We start from the raw sequence: 25,264 nt of genomic DNA on the forward strand, positions 1-25,264 counted from the left end.
ATATTCTTTTCAGAACCTTGCTAAATATAAATATTTTTTCTTTAAAACTGACATGCACACGTAGAAATGTATTCTTAATGAAAGCTTAAAAGGATTTTAAAAAGTATTCATCACTTTAGATTTTATGTCTTGATTTTGCCTGTCACTTGAGATTTCTTCGCATATAAAATCTGGCGAAGTCAACACCCGTATACGTTTTTCGCTTCAACACCACCCTAAATATAAATATTTTTTCTTGAAAATTGACATGCAAATGTATATTTTTATTCCTGATAAAAGCTTAATAGGATTTTAAAAATTATTCACTACTTTAAATTTTATGACTTGATTTTGCATGTCACTGACCATCTGGCAAAATCAACATCCGTATATATTTGTCGTTTCTAATTAATACTTAGTATAAAAAAAATTTCTTGAAAATTGACATGCACACGTAGAAATATATTCTTGATAAAAGCTTAAAAGGATTTTAAAAAGTATTCATCACTTTAGATTTTATGTCTTGAATTTGCCTGTCACTTGAGATTTCTTCGCATATAAAATCTGGCGAAATCAACATCCGTATACGTTTTCGTTTTAAAACCAAACTTTATATAAATATTTTTTTCTTGAAAATTGACATGCACACGTAGAAATATATTCTGAATAAAACCTTTAAAGGATCTTTTTTAAAAATCATCACTTTAAATTTTATGTCTTGATTTTACTTGTCACATGAAATTTCTGCCCATATAAACTCTGGCGAAATCATCAACCGTATACGTTTTTCGCTTCAAAACCACCTTATATATAAATATTTTTTCTTGAAAATTGACATGCAAACTTATAAATATATTGTAAATAAAAACCTAAAAAGATTTAGAAAGAAAATTCATCACTTCAGATTTTATATCTTGATTTTGCCTGACACTTGAGATTTCCGCGCATGTAGAATCGGACGAAATCTAGACCCGTATACGTTTTTCGCTTCAAAAACACCTTAAATATAAATATATTTTCTTGAAAATTGGCATACACACGTAAATTTATATCTCAAATAAAAGCTTTAAACGATTTTTAAAAATATTCATTAGTTTAAATTTTATGTCTAGATTTCGCTAATTTGATTAGATTTCGCGAAATCTACTAGATTTCGCTATTCAGTCATATTAATTCTTTATGTTATTTGTGGTTGTCATACTTGCTGGTATTAATTCAATTTTGTTAATTATGGTGAATTTGTGTAATATTCGTATCCAATCGTCTCCAAATGCTACGCATGCGCAGTATCTTGGCGCGGAATATGTACACAATCTTTTGTAAAATTTCTTAAACATTTTCTTTTGTTCTTTATTCGTGAAGTTATTAATTTGAAACCTAGAATTTTGAAAAGGCTAATATTTAACATGTCCGAAATGTCAGATATTCATAACAATTTTGAAGACCATCAAGGACAAAAGCAGCGAAGATCGACCTCTTCAAAATTTAGAATTGACAGGTATGGTAGATCATGTAGATTTATAGTCTATTGTAGATAAAAGCAAGGATGAAAATGATCGATTTTCAAACTATTCCGGTTGAAATCACAACGTCAAAAGACAACGGGATTACTTTTGACTGTCTCTGTCCCATCAGGTCCGAACGTTTTTTGCATAATTCTGATAGGAAATCCCCAATGAAATCAGTTGGGATATCACTATGTTGGCTGCTACAATGTTTTTGTTATGTCTTATGATTACACATATGATATTGTGAGATTATTCTATTTGGCAGGGCAGAGTTAATCTCTGACGTATGCAAATAATGGTAATCTCAAAAAGAACGAGCAAAATAGGTATGCATGTAGGTTAAGATACTTCAGCGCTCCCGTTTATATCCTCGAGACTATTGATCGCGGTGCTTTATTTATATTTAGCGTAAACTCAAAATATAAGGTTGTCTATTAAAGAAAATTGTACATAACCTAATCACATATGTCCTATTATACGTAACAAACCAACATTCCAAAAATTCTGTACCATTTAACTCTAGAAGAACGTTAATTCAAACATTCCCTGTCAAATAACATGTCAGCCGCTGCAACCATAAATTCCGCGGAAACGAGGCGTAGCATCTGTACTTGAATCACGTGACTTAAAGCTCAACACTATTCATTTAAGTAGTAACGGTATTAAGTGTTTTTTTTTTTTTAAGAAAGTATTTCACTAACAGTAACAACAAATAACTATTACAGTTACTATGCCTACAACTGTTTACTCTTCATGACTGTCAACAGTGGGCATAGAATGTCCCCCTTCTTATTACTCTGACATTTGTGCAGTGAATAAGAGGCCAGTGATTACAAGATATCCAATCACCATGCCATCACATTGACCCACATTGCGAAATGTGAGAGACGCATTAGTAGTGCTGTTGGAGTCCAAAAGTCACAAAACAAATTTTTTGAATCTTGTCAAATCATCAATCACAACTAACTCAGAACTAGCAAGCAGTTAATGTGTGACGGACCCCCTGGTTTGGGGATACTGATTCTTTCATGGTGACTTTTGCATAATTTTTGACATTTTGCATTTTTTTTGCAGTTTTTTTAGAGTTGTTCCTGTTGATCTTTTTGTTGCTTTGTATGGCCCACATACTTCATCATTGTCAGCTCTTTTCTGAAACAAGCTGCTCATGGTTTTTTCGTGGTTTATTAATTAATTTCGACTTCACATTTTTGAGCTTGAGGTTTGCTTTTCAAAAAGATTTCAGGTTGCTGCATTTGTATAATAAACCCTTTACTTGTGGTCACGTCATTCCCATCCTCATTACCACTGTCTGATGCAAAACACTCTGATGGATCATATGTCCTTTGGATGGCTCCTATTTATGGGATTAAATACCTGTCCTCGAAAAGCAGCAGCAAGTTCTCTGCACACAAGGCTTGAGTATGCTTTGCAGGCTATTTCACAAATATTGTAACTTTATAGCAGCTGAGGTCTGTCCTCATAACCTTGTGACAAAGGTTTATTATAATCCTTTAAAGGGCCCATAGACAGCCACATCAAGGGGTTGCAATAAGTGACTTGTATGGGCTGTAACACAAAATAATGATATTCATCTGTTTAAACCCACTCACAAGGTCAACTGCAACATTGGAACGATGACCATCTGTAAAAGTATGATCTTCTCTCCTTGCGACCATTGCAAACTTCATAAAGTGATCTTTCAATACTTCCTGAACACATCAGTATTTAGACAGCCACTTTCCATATTGTCCCTGAAGCTCCAGGTGAGGCCCATTCAAAAGATCAGAATTCTAATCTTTTCCTTGAATAACCAAAAAAGTGGTATTGAGACACCACTACACAATCCGCATCCACATTGTACTGTTTGACTTTACCAGAAGTAACAGCTTGCACAGTGATGTTGACAATCCATACCACATAGGGGGGTTTGTGGTCTATATTTAGTCCCTTATCCATCAATGTTAAAAGATGAATGTGGTTTATCTGCTAGGTCATGTCTGTTAATGCACCTGTCTAATAGTTCAAAGTACTCCATGTCTGTGCTTTCTTTTGTTATTTTAGCCCGAATGTGGTTTCACAACCTTCATTTCAGGCAATCTATGTAAAAATCCTTTCAAGCAATTTATTGACAGACGTTTGTCCTTATCCCGTTTTCTTAACTGCACAGCATGATCTAAATCTATATCAACACATTCTTGTCTTGTGTAACGGTATCCGTAGCTAGCCAATTCTTTAAAATGACTCGCTATTTTTGACTCTTCATACTGATCAAATAGGGCACTTTTCCCATAACAACAGTTTTCTGGGTCAATTTTTCCTAGAACCCTGTCTCTCAGTGTATTTTCAGGTACACTGTACATTCTAGACGCCTTCAGCACTGACAAACCATCTTCTTTAACACATCTGTATGCACTTGTTAATGCACTTGGTGAATACAGTCTGTACTTGCTTCTGACAGGCTGAGGATTGCTTCTGATAGGCTGAGGATTGGTCTGAAAAGTAAAGAAAAAAATATTATAGCTAAGGGATATAGTTACATGAAACTTATTTTTTTATAATTGGCCTAAATTTGTTACAATTATTGTCACGTGACCCCCATTGATAAAATGTCAACAAAGCAGACGGAGGAGTTTTTGACTCCAAACATTCATTTTGTGATAAAAAAAATGTGTGTTTTTAATGGCTTTAATAAGGGAATAGTGTTTAAAGGTAAAATTTATATAACTGAATAATATTTAGTGCACTCACCTGCTTAAAACGCATTTTTTACTGTCTGACAGCTGGATACGCTAGAGTAAACACTGTAGTAAACGCTGACGTGATTTCCGGCGCGTGAAGCTTAAAAATCACATGACCGGGGAGAAAAACAAAATGGCCGCGAATTAATGGTCTCCGCGATTTTATGGACTCCAACGATATACTGGATTTGGACGGGAGCGCTGAAGTGTACTCCGTAGGGAAATCATGCCAGAAATCTGACACGCTGTCATTCGTACATATTAAAAGAAATTGGCAGCAGTAAAATCTACCATTGTGCCATATTTTACACATCAAAACCCATAACTGAAGGCAGAAATACCTGACAATTTCGAACTGGCCTGAAACGTTTACTCTACGCTGCCATCTTGCTCCTTTGAAATACGAGACTGACCTTTCACCCGCGCGAACCGCTAAGAGAGCACTAACATGTGCCGCTTCGTGTTTTGAAGTTGCATCAGCATCATGGTGACAAAAATCTTGGGAAAATGGTTATTTTTTATTGGTGTTAACTGATGTAGAAGTAATTACTTTACCAAGATACCGATATGTCTTCGTTCAGTATTTCATTTGACTACGTTTGCGACGAAAAGTTGGACAACTTTTTGTTTTGGTATGGTTTCATAGTAGGCCTGGTCCAAAACTCTAAAGCCGCAACTATGAAAAAACAAAATATGAAAAAGCGGCATTTAGAGTTTTGGAAGCCAGGACTAGTATGCATGTAGGTAGAGCAGTATAATTGTTGAATCTCTGAGTAACAAATCAGGTTGACGAATATATTAGATATCCTGCACACTAATGCAGTAGATCGTCGCGACATCCCCCACCCTTCCAGGTGGATTAAAATGCACAATAATGAATTCATTTTGACATGGCATGACATTGCCCAGCTGACAAATTTTTTGAATGTATATTTTGTGTTTCTTTTTTCTACAAGGAAGTTGTCTAGCCACTAATAATAGACTGCGTTCTGTTGTACTTGGCGAATATTTAGTAATGCCCAAAAACACTTGCCAGATATTCTGTTTGGCAACACCAACAAGGTCTTTCTGTGCCACACGCTCCAAGGGAAATCACTTGCTGTGTTCTGGGTTCAGGCTATCACCCCGTAGGTCGTCCCAGACCATACTCCAGCACTACACTCCTCCCCGTCCTATTAGAAGGATGTAGTCCAGGAATTTACAATTATGCATAATAAACACTTTTAAACTATGTTTTTATTACATATTCCTGCAACTTTTAGCAACTATACACACTGTCGCTTAGCAATAGATGGACTTGCACTAATGTTCACTTATCATTGTAACAAGGTGGGTGGGGAGAGTTGAAATGCTCAATTTAGCCGTATACAAGAAAGAAATCATTGAATATTTAAAGGTCACAATTCATGTTTTTATTCACAAAAAATGCTTCAAAATAAGAGTTGCTTTTGCAGGAGTCATCATATTAATATTAGATGCATACTTTTGTTGGCTTATTATTACAATTTTACTAGAAAATCTTGTAAGACAGGATAAAAAAAGTCCGAAAATCACGATCGCGAAAACGTGCAACAAATACGAAAAACCGAAAGCAAACATTTAAAATTCTTGATAAAATACCCGTTTTAAATTTCATCTTTTCACCAGAACTATTCCATACTTATAATATCTGATTATTTAAAACATTTATATTTTATTTTGCCCTAGCAAAATACCTCGGCAAAGATAATAAATTTGCGTAAGGGCTGACCGGCTTATTTAATCGAATCAAGCACACAAAATAATTACTTTAAATTGGCAACACATATTACACAATACAGCATAAGCTGTTACTGCTAATTAACAAGAGGTACAAACACGATAATCTGACGCTGCATTGTTTATCAATCAACTATTACATACTGATGATAACCACGTGTCAGTCGGCGCGTGGCGTGATTGACATATGTCAGTAGCTAATTAAAATACGACGCTCCGTCTACTGCCATACTTACGCTGGTGTCGACAAACAGTATTGAAGTTCACTGGGATTTTGATTGACAAGGGGCAGGGCTTTGGAACTCGTTATGCATCAAAGGGTATTACCGCGAGACAAGCAGATGCACGCGGCATATTATGTGCGGGTCAGATACAAGTTTTTATCGATTTTCGCGGGTCAAAACCGGAACCTCGGGTCACTGAACGCTCTTCTAACATTTTTCTACTATTTCTAAAGGTTTTCACACCCATTGAAAATTGTGAAGGACCGTCTGCAATTGTGAACGGGTCTAATATTCGGTACTACTTATATAAAGAAAAAAATCGCTGGGAGTAATCTCCCTTGCTTTGTTTACGATTTCGGACGTAGGGGGAATTTCGGACTGCGGTAGGGGAAATCCTCGGCTGGGGGACGAGGCCGATATTAGGCTGCTGCTATAGAATTAAAAAAAACCTGGTATCAGTAGCTTGGAATGAGTGCTGCTCAAGAGAATTTATACCAAAAGACCACTGGAAAGTCAAAATTTCGTGGCTGATTAGGATGATTAATTTCTAACTTATGACCGATAATCTGATGATTGTTTTTAGCTCATCTGATTTTTTTGGGGAAAAAAGATGAGTTATTGTCATCACTTGATCAGCGTCTGCGTCGGCGTTGCCTGGTTAAGTTTTATGTTTAGGTCAGCTTTTCTCCTAAACTATCAAGCTATTGCTTTGAAACTTGGAACACTTGTTCACCATTATAAGCTGACCCTGTACAGCAAGAAACATAACTCCATCCTGCTTTTTGCAAGATTTATGGCCCCTTTTGGAGTTAGAAAATATCAGATTTCTTGGTTAAGTTTTATGTTTAGGTCAACTTTTTCTCTTAAACTATCAAAGCTACATTTTTTGTATTGCTTTGAAACTTGCAACAGTTTTTCACCATCATAAGCGGACGCTGTACATCAAGAAACATAACTCTATCCTGCTTTTTGCAAGAACGATGGCCCTTTTTAGACTTAGAAAATCATGGGTAGGACAATATTTATATTATACAAAAAAATCAGATGAGCGTCAGCACCAGCAAGGCGGTGCTCTTGTTAGTTTTTATCTCGGGATAGTTTGGGAATCATTATCACCTAGACTGGAATTATTTTATTAAATATTACATTAAAGAAAAAACAGCTTTTGATATGTTACATGCTTCGCATTTATTTGTAGCATAGCTTTTCTCAGCTATGTGTCAAGGCACAACTGCATTCTTTATAGACCATTAGATCGAAAAGTTAACACTTTCTGCCGCCCCACCACCAAAATGATAACCCCTAATTAATAGCCTAAATTTTATTTTTTTTAAATTTTTGTTGTTTTTTTAATTATATTTATTTTATATTTTTTGTTATTAATATTTAATTTCAAATTTAAAAAATAAGTATTTTTTTATTCTTTTTTAAATTTAATACTTTGTCACAAGCAAGATCTAATTAGGTCAAGTTCTGCCTCAGGTGAGTGACTTAGGCCTATTTAGTCCTCTTGTTAACCAATTTCAAGCAAAAATTCCCAATTTAAGTCTAAAAAAAAATTAATTTACAATCGATATGTACTAAAAACAAAATTGTGAGTAAAGTTGATATTTTGTGAGTTGAAGTTTATCGCACTTGTGAAAATTTTTGAGCATTAAAAAAAGGTGTATTTCCTTTTCTTAAGAAAATTCAGTTTTATTACAAGAACCAGTATTCCTTGAATGCTGAAAAATATCCTAACTTATTTATTGTTTCTGGCTTGAATAATGATATACTTATTAGCCGATACAACTCCAGAGTTGTATATCTATATGCAGGTGTCTGCTGAAAATAATCTTAAAATGTATTTTGGTTAATTTCAGAAAAAGCAGTAGGTATGATCGTGAGGGACCTCTTAGCCCTTTAAGAAGCCCTTTGCGAACAGATGATGGCCTTCAAAACGCTAACAGAAGGAGAGAAAATAGGAGGAACAGGCACCATCAGATGTAAGAATGTACCAATTGCTAGTACAGATCTTGAAAAGTCCTTAAATTTGATGCCAGTCCTTGAAAATGACCAAAACTCGAAAACCAAATTAAAAATACCTGAATTTTAGAACGTACCTGCCCAGAACTCCTTGAAAAATGTTCTATCAGTAAATTTGTTAGAAGAAAAAAATTAAAGTAAAAATAAAAAATGAAGATTATTTGAAAGAAAATTATGGTATTTGGCCAAATCAGTCTTAGAGTTAGACTAGTATGCATAGTAATAGACCACGTTTTATTATGGTTTTCACAGCATGCAGATCTTACCTGGCATTTCCATCACAAAAAAGTAATCAGATTTTTAAAACTAAGTGGACAGTTAGCAAAATTGTGAAGATTAAGAAAATCATTGCAAGTGTAGTAGAAGTAGCACAATATCGAGTTGTTAATGTTGATCTTACTCTGGTCATGTTAAATTTATATGTATACTGTGAAATCATTATTTGAGGGGTCAAAATTTCATGGTGGACAAAACTACAAACTTAAATCCCAATGAGCAAGTAAATTTACCATTCATTTTATAGTCTGAATTTGAAATCCACAGTCTCAAATCCCTGTGAAAGAGCTATTGTAACCCAAAAGATGAAATTTCGTGTCCAAGAAATTAATAATTCACAGTATACATTATACTGTAAATAATGAGTAAAACCTTAGTTGGTAAATGTTGTCTGGACAAAAGATTTCAAGCCGCCGTTTCAAGAAAAATAAGTTGTTGAAAAAGTAAAAATAGTACTTCAAAGGCACCTGGGGTCTTCCTCCTCCATCAAAGCTGGAAAGTTGCCATATGACCTAAAATTGTGTTGTGCGACGTTAAACCCAATCAAGAAAGAAAAAAAGTACTTCAAAATTAATTTTGTCTCGGATGTACAGTATTATTCATGTTACACACAAAAGAGTTAACGCATGATCTTTTTGCACAGATCTTTTTGCTATTTTTCAGCAGTATGGTATTTTAACTTGTAAGTTAAGGTACTTTAGTTAATCTATAGCAGTTTTCCTTAACCTCTTTATCATTATTAGTTAACTTTCCACAAGAAATTGGTAACCTCCCCACAATAATCAGAGATGTTGACAAAAAACCTCAACAAATATGAGATTGTGCCTTGCTCAGGATTTGAACCAACAATCACTTGCAATTGAAATAAGTGGACTGGGTTTGTGGAAAGTGCATCTTTCTAGGTTTATTTTCAAACTTCATTATTTATTTGCGTATTAATCTGATTCTTCATCAGCATGTGATTTGTGGTAAGTTTAGCAACATTTTATGGTTAATATGTGACAGTGAATGAAGAATTTATTGTATGACTTTTTTTGCAGGGACACCCCTAGTCCTAAAAAGAATGATCTGTTGAAACTGGAAGAATTTCCACCACTGCCTAATGAAGTGTAAGAAAAACTGTACTACTTTTTAACTTCGTAAATTTTTAATTGGTCATACAATTTAAAAAACTGATTATAAGGTACAGAATACTTTTATGTTTTGCTTTTCTCGAGACTTGTTGAAATATGGCCTAAAAAAAAATATGTTTGTTTCCTGTAACATGCTGAAAAAAATGGGGGTCGGTAGGTAGGGAATTTTTTTTTTTTTTTTTTAAATTTTTTTTTTAGTAGGTGTCAGAACATTTCAGTGTTTAGTAAACTTATTATCGCCAATTAACTGCCTAATCAGGCCTCAACCTTAACTTTTTTCAGCAGTTGCCAGCAGGTTCATCAACTGCTAAAATCTAGTAGACCTGCTCAGACTTTAGTGGACCTCCAATTCTATCTCATAAATTGTGATGCTGTAGATGTCATAACTTCATATGACTCAAAGAAACAGGACTTATTTCTAAATAATTAAAAATGGAAGACTGTAGTAATCTGTTATCCCGAAAAATAATTATTTTGAAAAGTGTCCCAAAATATGGACACAATCGGCACCAGTGTTGAAAGTGAAAAAAACATCAACAATTATCGGTAATCATTCTGATGATAAACTAAGTAATTGGCCTCGTTTTCATCATCAGTTAACACCCCCTCAAAGAGCTAAAAGAAGTGTGTCGGTTATTGTGGCATCTGCAGTGGAGATCAAAGCGGTATAGTTTCCACGAGATTGTCATTGCATTACGTCATGTTTTCGCGCCATGTGACACATCACTGTCTGATTGTACTTTCTCGATTCCTTTAATTGTTGAGAAGAAATCAGTAAAAAAAGTTTTTTCTTTAATTTTTTAAAAGCGAATGTGCAATATCCCGAATAAACTTACATGTAAATGTGTCAGACCGTGAACGATGCTGACCTATTTGCCCTCAAGAAATTTACATTATTGTTTGAGAAGAATATCTAACAAAGTGTTGTGTCAAAAAATATATGTACGTAGACTCATTTAAAACTTATTAAAAATCCAGGCTGTCTAGCGTCCCTAAAATTCCTATTTTTTTCAATTTGGCTAAAATTCCTATTTTTTAAAAAAAATCCAAGGAAATTCCTAAAAAGGCCCTATTTTTTCACAAAAATTCCTAATTTTTTAACTTTTTTGCAATGATCAAAAAGAGAAAATGTTTTAAATGTTGTTTAAAAGTTCTTCTAATTCAGAAGAAAACAGTTTAGCACAGTTCAAAGCAGTTTACCAGTGGTAGACGTCTTTTCTGTAAATAAAGCTCTTATTTGTGAGTTACTTTTATGTCAATCACATAAAGGTAAGCACATTACATGGTCTTTAAAGTCCATATTTTAATTTGAAAATTCCTAAATTTAGCCCTAAAATTTCCTTAAAATTGTACCAAATTCCTAATTTTAGCCCTATTTTTTTTGTACAAATTGCCCTAAAATTAGCCCTAATTTTTTGTCAGGGTATGCTAGACAGCCTGAAAATCGCAACGACATCATACTGCCTCATTTTAAAACCACATTTTTATTTACGTTCATGAGGTCACGTAACCTATTCTGCCGTGCTACAGAAATCTGTTTGCCAAAAAATCGTTTTACTCCATGTATTTAAATTGCTGCCGCTTTTTCATTATTTAAGATTTTTTAATTGTGTTTTTTGTACTTTCTGGTCAAAAGTCTGAATTTTATTATCATAGTATGTACCGTTTATTTACTTTAAAAAGGAAATAAATGATCAAGATCGCGCTGTTTGAAATTTTACAAAACATTATATGAAAATTTGATCGTTTTAAAAGAATTTTGCCTACATTCCTGTCGATATCTTATTAAAATTGTTATAGAATTCAAACTGTATTAGTTCTCAAACGGTGTTGAATATCTGAAGTGATTATATTAAAAAATGAATGCACTAAGCGCGTTTTTTGTGTCAAAAGTCACTGCGATGTAAATTAAGTATTACGATAGGGCGCACGTGCTTGTGGAATGGAAAATTACCAGCATGACGTTTTGATATTTTAACGATTCGCGGGTAAATTCCAGTCAATCCAGGTAATTTTGCCTGATGTAATTACTCAATTTGGTAAAGTTACCACGTAAAAACCACTCACCCGATCGGTGGAGTAGTCCATTCGTGCTATCCGGACTTTAACTCGCCAATGCTTATAACTGTAGAATGCCGTACTAAGGCAAAATCAACTTTCGTTTTGTGAATTCGCCGATATGGGTACGATCCCCCACCACCCCTATTTTTTCACTAGTAAGGGTTTTATTTTATTTGCAGACCGTGACTGAAATTTGGTTGACCGTCGGTCTACCAAACTTTTGATAGTGGACCTGCCGATATTTTTGGTTGCGTCGGTCCAACGGTCCACCGCTAAGGTCGAGGCCTAAATTACTTATCAAATAAAATTGTTGAAAATTTGCTCCCGCCTTTCAATAACAGATGTTGTTCATACAAGTTTTTTTTCTACACTGATTCCTTTTGTTCAGTAAACATTGTGTAACAGGAAAGTTCATAGTTTTGCAGACAGACATAGCTTCGGGCCGTTTTTGCCAATTAGAAATTTTCGGGGTCACAATTAATATTTTGTCGCAAATGGCTCAAGTGCAACTGACAGCGTGACCCCTGAACAAGTGGTACAAACATGATAATAGACTGCTCTTCTACGAATTGTTTATCAATTAACGTTTACACCTTGATCAATAAACACCTTTCATAATGAAGTACTAAATACAAATTGCGAGATAACCACGTGTCAGTCGGCACGTGGCGTGATTGACATCTGTCAGTAGCTAATTAGTATATGACGCTCCGCCTACTGCCATACTTCCGCTTGTGGCGGCGAACAGTATTGAAATTCACCGAGATTTTGATTGACAAGGGGCAGAACTTTTGAACTCGATATGCATCAAAGAAAACTTCTCGATTTTCGCGGGTGAAAACCCGGAACCTCGAGTCTACCGACAAACAGGCTTTTCGCCATGTTGTTTCATGTCGACAGAACCAGGAACGTTCGTGACTATGCGCGACGAGGTCGGGTACAACTAAATTATCCCTATAATCAATAAAGATATGATCAGAATCTCGAATTTCAGCCCATAAAAAAATTGCGGTCGGGGGTACAAACTTACGGTCAGTCGGGTTACAGGAAACAAACATTTTTTTTTTTTAGGCCTATATAGAATTATTGCTAAGTTTACAATAGCTTGACACTGACTTCCATATTGATTTTCAAAGTTAGTCACCCATGGTGATAACTTACGGCAGACAGCATAAAATAAATCATGATTCAAATCTGGGGAGAAATAAGACATGTCTAATTATAAGTGAACTATTTTATGTTTGTGGAGTCTTGCATTCAGTTAAGATGATTGATTATTTTCAACTTTTAGGTGGACCCCAGAAGGAAGTAAACTATTTGAAACCAAGATTGACTGGTCAGCTGAGGTAGATGAGGCAGATAGACCGTAAGTATCAGTGTATCAGTGTAGGATTTTAAATTAAAAGTTTGTTCTTGGTTCACAATTACGTAATTTGGTTTTAGATAGAAAGTTCTATTTAGAACTGTTTTGCTAAGAAAGATTTTATATTGTATGGAATGTAAAAAGTATATAAATAGCATCTAGTCCCATAACTCTGACATTTATTTTGGCCATATTTTGCCCCCTTTTGGACTCAGAAGATCCTGGTTAAAGCTTTACATGCAAGTTACTATCTCCAAAACTAATGCAGATACTGAATTGAAACTCCCATAGATATTTTAACATTTAGGGTAATATTCCTGCTTCTGGGACAACAGTTCAGATAGTCGAGCATTGGCTGTCTTACTGACAGCTCTTGGGGAATGGTTCCATTTACCAGAGACAGTTCTGAAGGGAAAAAATCCCAGCAGGGCCTGTATTCATTGACGTTTGAAATCTAGTCTTTGTGTCATTGAACATTAGCATAGACCATTTATTAGATGGTAATGAAACTTTTGGTTAATGTGCTTTCAGCAGCTGCAGACAGCGAAGCAAAATATAAGTTTAAATCTGATATAAACAAATTTATAGCAAATTTAGTATTTGTCAGTTTTAAGTCTACAAAGTTTTCAAACTTGAAACAATTTCACTAGGCGTTTTGTCCTTCTACAGCAGGGACAGTGTCTTTCTCTCAGGAATTTTCTTTCAGATCATGCAGTTTTCCCACCCAAAAAGGACTTAACATCCATAAATTTGAGCTTTTTACTGCCAAATATAATGCTGGTCCTTTTCCCACTTAGTGAAAAAAACCTGGTTGATGAATATGAACACACAAGCATTTGAATAGAAAGCTCTGCAGACCAAACCATTCTGCATATAAATGTATTCTTCCTCCATCTTTAAGTGAGGAAAGGTTGGCTTACTTGCAAAATAAACAGTAGTTTAAAACATTTTTAGATTGAAAATGAATAAACAGGTGATCTGTCTGATTTTAAGTTCGTCCCACCAAATAAGCTTAACTGAATCCGATGTATTAAGGCTGCTTGTTTTGTTATAGACCTAGGCGGAAACTTGACTTGCGGGAAAAGCTCATCAAATCCAGAAACGTGAAGACAGAGAATAAACAGGAGGAAAAGATAGTACCAAAAACGCCGTAAATATATTTGTTTACTTGATATGTGTTTCCTAAAACGCAAGGCATGTCTTGTTTATGAAATTTTGCAAGACACAAGTGTCTTTGGTATCTTTGTATTTTGTTGCCTTGTAATATTTCCAAATAACATTGTGATTGTACACTGTGCATAGCTGCAGGGAAATGTTTATGAACTTTAAATGAAGTTGCACAGGTATTTCCTTCAGGATAATGGGAGTCAATTCAATATCTATATAATAGAATTCAGCTTAAGCCAGTGCCAGGGGTCGTGAGAGGTGTAGCACTTTTCATTACCTCTCATGAATGGAAATAAACCAGGTCTGCTATTGTTTGCTTGGTTGCATTCTATGCTTTTAAAGGAATTTTTTACAGACTCTGTTTTCTAGAATAGTTTGTTTGATACAACAACATTTTTCAACAGTATTGTCATGTAACGTCAGTTAACATTGCCCATGTTTCCTGAATTCGGTGCTGACCTGGTTTCAACAAGAAACTGACAAATTTCCCCAGTATGATCAGAAGTTGGAAAGAAATGAATTTAGAGATAATTGTAGTTTTCTGTTGGATGGTCACGGAGAAAATTCACCTCGGCTGTCAGTCCGGACTTGTGACCACAGCTAGGATTTACAATTTTGTTCACTACCTACTGAGCTTGATTGTACCTTAGATGGCCTAGATACATGTGTAAAAAGTTCTGTTTTTGAAAATTTCTGGCCAATGTTGCATAAGCCTTTCATTTTCCTGATTATATTTGCTCAATTTTAATGCATGTATTGTTTATTTTTAGTTTATTCGAAGTTGAAACAGATGAGAGATTACTGATGAGAAGGCAGAAAGATATCGACTATGGAAAGAACACTATAGCCTATGATAGATACACATCATTGATTCCAAAGTAAATATTTAACATATTTTTTTTTGTCACTGTGGTATAGAGTATTGTGTAATGAACTAGAGTTTTGGGTTAGTGGCAAAGTCGGCATCATATTTCAAATGTTAGAACTGAGACTTGCACCAAACAAGTGATTCTGCCTGTGCAACCAGTGCACACCAACATGCAGGCTGATCATGGTTTACATTTTTTCGCTGTTCAGGCAGTAAATTTTCTGTGAAGCACCCTTTGGAAGAATAAATCGAGGGTTTGTTGCAAAACTATTGTAAGTATATATAAATAAAGAACAAGATACAATAGTTTTGCACCAAGCCCCCGAAATGGTACTGCCCAAATTGAAAAATTGACCAATCCATTTTAGAAATTAGCAGTCTAAAGGTTAAGTAAAGGAGATCAGTTTTTCATAGAGAATAGCTCTGAATGAGCTAAACAAAATTCAAGTTGCCGTTTTCAAGTTCTCTTGTTGAAATATAATTGTGTATTTATTGATAGGAAAAACAGAGTTAGAGGTGTACATCCAAGAACCCCACTCAAGGTACAGAAAGTGAGTCGTAGATCTTGGGATGCCCAGGTCAAGAACTGGAGAAGATCGTTACATCAGTGGGACCCACCTAGTGAGAGTGGAATGCAGGGACTTTCAGGGTAAGTTAATAGAAGCCTTCAAATTTAATACTTCACTACATTCGGACAAACAAACAAGGCAAGTTTGCTTGCAGAGAGAGAAGGCAAAATTGCAGACCCATTAAATCTGGTATCTAGTTACAAGAGGGGAAGATGTTTTTGTAATGATGCTGATGGCATGTCAGGTATATTAACCTTTATTTTCAGTTTGAATGAAATGACAGTTTTAAAGGCTAGTATGGAGTGCGTCCATATTTGATCTACATTTTATATAAAAGACATTCGAAAGTTAAAATCACATGACAGAATGCTGTGACACTTAATCCACACACTGAATCAATAAGGGTGCAGAATAACTCAATAGCTATGCATTCAAATGACTTGTGACTTATGACTTGTCCAAAAGTTAAATTATAGGGTACACTTCAGGGTCTGTATACATGGTAAACTGGTCTATACTAAGTAAAGTAGACTGTATCAAGAGTTTAACAATCTGATAACCTCAAGATGACTAGCTAAGGTAAACCATTCAAAAAATGGCGCAAAAATGGGTTTTCTATCTGCAGTTTGTCGCTTGGTCTTTAGTTGCCATGCTAGAAGTTGTGCTTTAGCAAACATGGCTGACATTTTATTGATAACATTAAACAGTAAAATTCCTGGCTTTGTAAGCATAATAACACAGTGTTCAGAGTATGTTTATTATTATGTCTCCCCCAGGAGACATATTGTTTTTGCCCTGTCCGTCCGTCCGTTCACTGTACGTCACACTTCATTTCCGAGCAATAACTGGAGAACCATTTGACCTAGAACCTTCAAACTACATAGGGTTGTAGGGCTGCTGGAGTAGACGACCCCTATTGTTTTTGGGGTTACTCCGTCAAAGGTCAAGGTCACAGGGGCCTGAACATTGAAAACTATTTCCGATCAATAACTAGAGAACCACCTGACCCAGAATGTTGAAACTTCATACGATGATTGGTCATGAAGAGTAGATGACCCCTATTGATTTTGGGGTCACTCCGTCAAAGGTCAAGGTCACAGGGGCCTGAACATTGAAAACCATTTCCGATCAATAACTAGAGAACCACTTGACCCAGAATGTTGAAACTTCATAGGATGATTGGTCATGGAGAGTAGATGACCCCTATTGATTTTGGGGTCACTCTGTCAAAGGTCAAGGTCACAGGGGCCTGAACATTGAAAACTATTTCCGATCAATAACTTGAGAACCACTTGACCCAGAATGTTGAAACTTCATAGGATGATTGGTCATGAAGAGTAGATGACCCCTATTGATTTTGGGGTCACTCCGTCAAAGGTCAAGGTCACAGGGGCCTGAACATTGAAAACCATTTCCGATCAGTAACTAGAGAACCACTTGACCCAGAATGTTGAAACTTCAAAGGATGATTGATCATAAAGAGTAGATGACCCCTATCGATTTTGGGGTCACTCCATTAAAGGTCAAGGTCACAGGGGCCTGAACATTGAAAACCATTTCCGGTCAGTAACTTGAGAACCACTTGACCCAGAATGTTGAAACTTAATAGGATGATTGGTCATGCAGAGTAGATGACCCCTAATGATTTTGGGGTCACTCTGTAAAAGGTCAAGGTCACGGGCCTGAACATTGAAAACAATTTCCGGTCAGTAACTTGAGAACCACTTGACCCAGAATGATGAAACTTCATAGGATGATTGGTCATGCAGGGTAGATGACCCCTAACGATTTTAGGGTCACTCTGTTAAAGGTCAAGGCCACAGGGGCCTGAACATGGAAAACCATTTCCAATCAGTAACTTGAGAACCTCTCGACCCAGAATGTTGAAACTTCATAGGATGATTGTTCATGCAGAGTAAATGACCCCTATTGTTTTTGGGGTCACTCCGTTAAAGGTCAAGGTTACAGGGGCCTGAACATTGATAACCAGTTCCGATCAGTAACTTGAGAACCACTTGACCCAGAATGTTGAAACTTCATAGGAGGATTGAACATGCAGAGTAGATGACCCCTATTGATTTTGGGGTCAGTCTATTAAAAGTCAAGGTCACAGTGGCCTGTTCATGTAAAATCATTTTTTGGAAATAACTTGAGAACCACTTGACCTACAATGTTGAAACTTAATAGGATGATTGGACATGCAGAGTAGATGACCCCTATTTATTTTGAGGTCGCTTGATCAAAGGTCAAGGTCACAGGAGCCTGAACAGTGACTTGAGAACCACTAGGGCAAGAGTGTCGAAATTTAGCGGGATGACTGGACATGCCAAATAGATGATCCCTATTGCAGCCAACCATCAGTGTCTCTTTGACTTTCGCTCCTGACCTCTATTGACTTCTTGCCTATAGGACTTTGCATTGGGGGAGACATGCGCTTTTTTACAAAAGCATTTTCTAGTTACATTTATTTCTCTTTCCTCTTTTTAAACAGTTCATTTGAAAACTGATACCTGAAAGTGAAAATGAACCCCAAAGCCACAAAGGGATCATGATGACCTTTTGTCAAAATATCAGAGGGAAATCACTGTAGCGTAGCAGGACCAAGTTTTAGTATGTGTTAACACTTCAAATGGGTTTTAAGATATGTGTAATTATTCACCCTGGCTACACCCTCGTGAAATTATTCCACAGACTTACAACCTTTGTTTTGTTAAGATATATTAAAATGTTGTTCTCCCATATATTCTTTCATAGACAGATAAAAGTTTGCTTACTAAGTAACTGCTTAAATGTTATTTATTGATATTTTGGGAAAATGGCACAGAAATGATATTTACATCTTAGTTTGATTTGAGCATTGATGAAAACCTTGTAAGTGCACTGAGTTGATATTTCGTTACAGAGTTGCCTTCCTTGAAGTGGAGGACAAAGATTCATTGGACGACTCCAATCACAAACTGACTACCATTAGGGAACATGAGATGATGGAATCTGCACACTCCTCTGATGCTGACGACGAACACTGCAGTCAAACCTCCACCTCCCCAGGGATCATGCTCACACCAGACCTCAAATCTGGCCCCTTTAAGTACCCAAAAACTGGTTCCCCAAAGAAATCTAAGTCACAGACAGCAGTCAGTAGTGCTACAATATCTGTGAAAACAGAAAAAGAGAATGATGATGGGTTTTTCTCTGGGTTTGACATAGAGGAGTCTTTGAATGAAGATATGGATATCTTGTAACTGTTATATATATCCATTATTATTATACAGTGTAATTGTTTTTGATGTGCATGCTGTTTAATATACCTCAAGCGCAAGCAAAGGCTTTCATATAGTTTCTGAAAATTGTGATGATAGGAATACATTTGAGCCGCGCTATGAGAAAACCGACATAGTGGCTTTGCGACCAGCATGGATCCGCGCAGTCTGGTCAGGATCCATGCTGTTCGCTATCGATGCCTATTGCATTAGAGCAACCGTTAGCGAACAGCATGGATCCTGACCAGACTGCGCGGATGGGCAGGCTGGTCTGGATCCATGCTTGTCGCAAAGCTACTATGTTGGTTTTCCCGGGGCTCATTTCGAGACATAATGACAGATAATTTCTAAATCCAAACCTAGAGAAAGTCTTACTTTTTTCTTCCTTTGCAATATAGTTGCTGTGTTCTCTGTATGACCCATATCTAATACGGTATGAATCTGGAAAGCTGCATGATTTTTGTTGCCATATTTACAGCAGTTTTCACATTTCCTCAGCTGTACACAACTTTTGAAAGTTTTACAGTAAAGCTCACTTATAGCAAACTGTTTTAAGGAACTCATTTTTCTGGCTTTATTTTTCCGTGGATATGTTTTATGTGGAAAACACACGCATATAACAAACTCAGAAAATAGGAAAACTCGTATGGAAAACGTTTATAACCAAGTATGTGTGTAATTTCAAGATTCACTGCCATTGGTAACGCATGCTAAATATTTGACTAAATTATATTTATGTTATGATCAATTCATGCATATTTTGAATAATTACAATCTTTCATTGTAATATTTACCAGTAATATTTCCATAACTCATGTTTTTATTTCGATGTAAATGAGATGTGGAACCAAAATTTGAAGTCCTGTTTGGCGCCATATAAGCTATAAATAAATAAATAATAAATAAGATTACCTGTAACATAACAACAATAGAGGAGAAAAATTCATCATCAACTTTCATTGTCCTTGCTCGATAGAGTACCTTACAGCGCAAAATATTTTGATTTCATGGATTTGATTAAGTGCGATTAAGCTACTGTAACACGAAAGTAAATTGTTGTAATTGGTCATATGTTTTTATGACAACAGATAATCATCTGAATACACGTTCCAAATTCATCAAAGCAGTTGGTTCCTTTGACAGTAAATTATACTCTTCACACAAAGGAAAGGAAATAAATTAGAGTACCTCAGATATAAAACAAACACTTCCTTGTAAACCCAGTGAGTTTCTTGTAACTGAGTATTACTGTGTTGGCATATACAAATAACATACGGCAGTTTATAAAATCAGTCATCGATATATTTGAGGTTCCATGAATTGAGTTATGTTAGATAAGTAAAGAATATGTAAATATGATAATGAAATGTGTCATTAATGTCCTTGTATATATGTAAATGTAGTATTTTATTTATCTCGTGCATTTTATAATATTCATTCAGGTGTATTTTTTAATGAGGCAAGATTTATTTTAGTTCATCCTTTGTTACAAAACCTTCAGTTCACATCAATATTTGGCAGCTATTTGTAAAAATCTTCATTTTTATAGCCTATATTTTGTTTTCTATGATGATTTTATTTTTATGGAGAGAAAGATTTCAGTTTTGAATAGTTTCCCTCCACCATAAAAAGCTCGAAAGTCGCCATATTTGAGTTATATATTATGGGATTATTAGGGACTTTATCATTTTTCAACAGTGCTTTGTATATACTGCATGCAATTAACCATACAAAAAATCATAAATGCTTTGTAAAAGTCTTATAGAACTGTCTTTGTATACTTGAGAAAAAATATTTGTGTCTCAAAGACGATGCTTTATTCAGTATTTTACATTGTTCAGTTGGATTCTGTATGAAGTATGGTCTACTTTGCACATAAATGTTGTAGTTATTTGTGATTTCTGAAAGTAGTATTTCTTGCTTTGTCAGTATAGAAAAGGTTTTCATTTGTTAACTTAAGTGATTCATTCAGTTCTAAGCTGTATTTATTTTGAAAAAAAAAATGTAAGAAGTGCATGGCAAGAAGTAAGAATTAAATGCATAATTATTATTATCTTACCTATTTGATAACCTTGATTTACTTATTGACCATACACAAGACTTTTCATGATAGAAAATAAGAATATGATGTTTAGCAAATAAGGCCTTCACATTGTTTGATTGATTTAGCATGGGTCAGAGCTTAGATGCATAGAAACTAAAGCTTTTCCTTACTGGTTAAATATTCTGGTAGCTGGTCACTCAACTGTTGTAAATTGGACTTTTAACCACAAGAAAGCCTTTATATTTTTTCATTCTAACATTTCTGGGAAAATTGTGTTGATTTTCATTTATGAAGGTAGTTACGAATCGAACATCATATGGCATTTTGGCATCATAGTATTGTTTGGCTGGTCTGTGTCAACCATCTGTTATTGCAGTTTTTATCACCAGTTTCCTTCTGTTTTTATCTGACGAACAAATCAGCCATGTTATAATAGTCCTTGTAAATGATATCCATTAAAACTACTAATGGAAATGTATGCTAGTCTGGTATATGTATTTTTTGCGAAACAAAATATAGTTGCAGTGTATTTTTAGTAGTGAGATACCTAGCACATAATTTACCTGGAGTCTGGAACATAAATTAAGTATGAAATATATTCAGATAGAAATGTTGAGTTGTAGAGCCTGTTCTCCTTTATGGCTTTATAACTGATTGATGTTTTATAGTAGAAAGTTATTCTCCCTAACCAGGGGTTTGTCTAGAGAAAATACCTTAACTTTTAATGATTTTATAGTACCGGTAGATCTTTGTATAATAAATATTTATTTTTATAAACTCTTTAATGTATGCTTTTTATGTATAGTAAATATAGTATAGTTTAACAATTGATTCTCTTGCAAGTAATGCTTATGTAAACCTTCGGATTCTTTTGTAATATATTAAGCAGAAGTGTTGAAAATTCAAATGAGAAATAAATCAGTAGAATATGCATTATTTCAAAATTTTCATTCAAATGAGAAATAAGTCCAGAATATGCAATATTTAAAAAAAATATTAATATCCTGTGCTCTGTTTAGTGAAATTGATAAATTCCTTCCATTCATGGTCATAATTTACCAGTCAATGCAAAAATACTTACAGAGTGCTAAAAACAGTGAATTGTGTAAAATGTTTATCATGAAAAAAGCACAGGTTTCATGGTAACTTTTTTGGGGTTGTAAGACTGTCAAAATGCAGCCATGGGATTGGTCAATTTCAGAAGCTGGAGTCTGGAATTGGTGTAATATTATGTATATTTTATACCATAACCATCAAAATATTTAGTATTAGTAGTATTGTTAGCCTTGTCTATTAAAATATCAAGTCATTGTGTATTATTTTGATATGATAGAAAAGTAGGTGTAGCACCATTACATATGTTTTACTGAAATTTTATTTTTGTTTCACAGTATATTTATTTCACTGATAGAAAAGCGTTCACAGTATATTTATTTCACTGAAAGAAAAGCGGGGAGATGTACAAATGATGTTGCAGTTTGTGTGTATTTGTATTTTTAGAACAAAGATTTTTTTATGCCCCCAAAGGGAGGCATATAGTTTTTGAACCGTCTGTCAGTCTGTCCGTAATTTTCGTGTCCGGTCCATATCTTTGTCATCGATGGATGGATTTTCAAATAACTTTGCATGAATGTGTACCAAAGTAAGACGACGTGATGCGCGCAAGACCCAGGTCCATAGCTCAAAGGTCAAGGTCACACTAAGACGTTAAAGGTCATTTTTCATGATAGTGCATTCGTGTCCGGTACATACCTTTGTCATCCATGGATGGATTTTCAAATAATTTTGCATGAATGTGTACCACAGTAAGACGACTTGTCGTGCGCAAGACCCAGGTCCGTAGCTCAAAGGTCAAGGTCACACTTAAACGTTAAAGGTCATTTTTCATGATAGAGCATTCGTGTCCGGTCCATATCTTTGTCATCCATGGATGGATTTTCAAATAACTTGGCATGAATGTGTAACAGTAAGACAACGTGTCAAGACCCAGGTCTGTAGCTAAAAGGTAAAGGTCACACTTAGACGTTAAAAGTCATATTTCATGATAGTGCATTGATGGGCGTGTCTGGTCTATATCTTTGTCCTTCATGCATGGATTTTAAAATTATTGGGCTTGAATGTGTACCACAGTAAGACGACGTGTTCCGCGCAAGACCCAGGTCCGTAGGTCAAAGGTCCTAAACTCTAACATCGGCCATAACTATTCATTCAAAGTGCCATCGGGGGCATGTGTCATCCTATGGAGACAGCTCTCATAGATATCTTATTTTTTATAGCAAATATTTCAGTTTAGTTTAGTAATAACTGTTGATGTAAACCTATCCTTGGTGGCTTGATTGTGTCTGTTTGTTATATCTGTGTTGTTGTTTTTTTCTCACCAATTCACTCATCTTTTGTTTATATTTTTACACAGTCTGTGAGCATGTGTATACATTTACATGCGGAGTACTTGATAGAAGGCTGCATTCTTTAAATGTGACTTTCCTTTTGGACTTAGTTTTCTTTATTTTTTTTTAATAGATTATATTATAACCAGTCTATGACATTCAGAGAGAATGGTCTAAATTGTTGAGACAATTATTCAAGGAGTTGGTTATAATTTTCTTTCATTTCTTGTTTGGAGCCATAGGGTCATGGTCATCACAAGCGATATTGTCTGTAAGGTCGTAACTTTTTAGGCAGTTGTGTAAAAACAGTCAGATAGAAAAGATTTTGTGTTGAGAATAAGCTTTAGATCCGAGAATATATGAAATATGCATTTTAATTGTACATTTGCTGCAACTTTAAAAAATATCAGGTGTATTAATCTTTTTAATCCTGTGGTTTGTTCAGTGTTTTGGTTTAATAGTGGCATAGATGCAGAATGTTCATTTGAATATTAACAATGTTTATTGGGGTGGGGGAGGGGGTAGAGGTTTTCATGGGGTAATTTTACAAGCATTTTCTCAAGAAAATTTCATTTATGGCATCAGATTATGAAATTTCTTCTCTTGATTTAAAAACTGTCCCGACAACCACCCCTGGCATACTACTATGAGGTATTCTTTATATTTGGTTCTTTAAAAAAGTGTATTTACACAATAAGTGTGTCATATAGTATTACCCATTTGATTTCTATAAATTTTAGTCAATAACATTCTAGTTGTATCTTACTATTATTCATATATTTAGGTCACAAGTACAGTTTCTTTATATATGTAGAATAGCAGAATACATTTTTAGTGTAGAATTTGTGATTTTATGTGCATGAGTGTAAAAGTAAACCTGTTGTAGTGTCTGCAGCTCAAAGAAAAAAGAGCAAATAATTTTAAGGAAAATTTAAAATTAAAATATATGGAACTGTACACTTGTTTGCTTTTATTTGAAAGTAGGATAGTATAATGCTCGCCTCCCTATAGAATGCCATGTACTTCAATAGGTTGTCTACAGTTGTGATCATATTGTCAGTCATCCCTTAAAATACATATTTTGTGCCCCCAAATATTTTGAGGGTTGGTACTTAGAGTTGCTCTTGTCAATCAGTCTGCCTGTCTGTCAGAATTTCTGTCCTGCATATCTCAAAAAATATTCGACCCAAAGTCATCAAACCTCACAGGATTGTTATTCAGCATGGGAAGTTGTGCTTTGGATCTCACACAGCCGGACCAGAGTTGCGGCCCTTGACTTAGTAAAAAAAATGTGCATAAAAAGGGCCTAAGTTTTAATATCGTATGTATCTTAAAAAAGAATGTGACCCATGATTATGAAACATTACAGGAATATTATTCAGCATGTGAAGTTGTGCACCTAGGATTTTGTAAAAGATATTGCGCAGCCGGACAAGAGTTATGGCCCTTGACATCAAAAATATGCATAAAAGGACTTGAAAGTTTGTGTCGCACATATCTCAGAAAGTATTTAAACTAGGGTCATGAAACATAGGAAAATTATTCAGCCTGTGAGCTTGTGCGTCTGGGACTTTGTTCTAGATTTCTGTCAGTCAGACCCGAGTTGTGGCCCTTGTCAAATATTCCATAAAGGGCATACAAGTTTGTGGCATGTATCTCAAAAATTATTTTACTTGGAAACATAACGCATTAGGGGATTGTTATATAGCATGTGAAGTTGTGCACCTAGTGTTTTGCTTGGAATTTTACTCCACCAGACCAGACATGTGGTCCCTGTTTTGGAAAATTAAGGTTTTGATAAAGCTCTTTACGACTTGTATTTGAAAAGGAAGTAGGAAAGATATTTTCATCCCAAGTGCTCCTGGTAAAAATCTGCAGTTTCGATGAAAGATCACAGAAATATA

At 35.1% G+C, this 25,264-nt stretch overlaps 1 protein-coding gene across 1 annotated transcript; it reads left to right on the top strand.

Annotated features, from left to right (window-relative positions):
- Positions 1-1,280: 1,280 nt before the first annotated feature.
- Positions 1,281-24,317, top strand: LOC123547229 (histone RNA hairpin-binding protein-like). Its single transcript, XM_045334157.2, has 8 exons — positions 1,281-1,477; positions 8,070-8,192; positions 9,549-9,617; positions 12,994-13,068; positions 14,120-14,215; positions 15,003-15,110; positions 15,600-15,749; positions 18,572-24,317. Exons 1-8 carry the CDS (start codon positions 1,386-1,388, stop codon positions 18,909-18,911), a joined length of 1,053 nt encoding a protein of 350 aa, XP_045190092.2. The 5' UTR covers positions 1,281-1,385; the 3' UTR covers positions 18,912-24,317.
- The last annotated feature ends 947 nt before the right edge of the window (positions 24,318-25,264 follow it).

This window comes from Mercenaria mercenaria, chromosome 9 (genome assembly GCF_021730395.1).
Source record: "Mercenaria mercenaria strain notata chromosome 9, MADL_Memer_1, whole genome shotgun sequence".
NCBI lineage: Eukaryota > Metazoa > Mollusca > Bivalvia > Venerida > Veneridae > Mercenaria > Mercenaria mercenaria.

Excerpts from the sequence above, each read along its gene's own strand:
- LOC123547229 (XM_045334157.2), top strand. The coding sequence starts at position 1,386 with ATGTCCGAAATGTCAGATATTCATAACAATTTTGAAGACCATCAAGGA. Across the intron at positions 1,478-8,069 it reads TCAAAATTTAGAATTGACAG|AAAAAGCAGTAGGTATGATC; the intron begins GTATGGTAGATC and ends GGTTAATTTCAG. Across the intron at positions 15,111-15,599 it reads TACACATCATTGATTCCAAA|GAAAAACAGAGTTAGAGGTG; the intron begins GTAAATATTTAA and ends ATTTATTGATAG.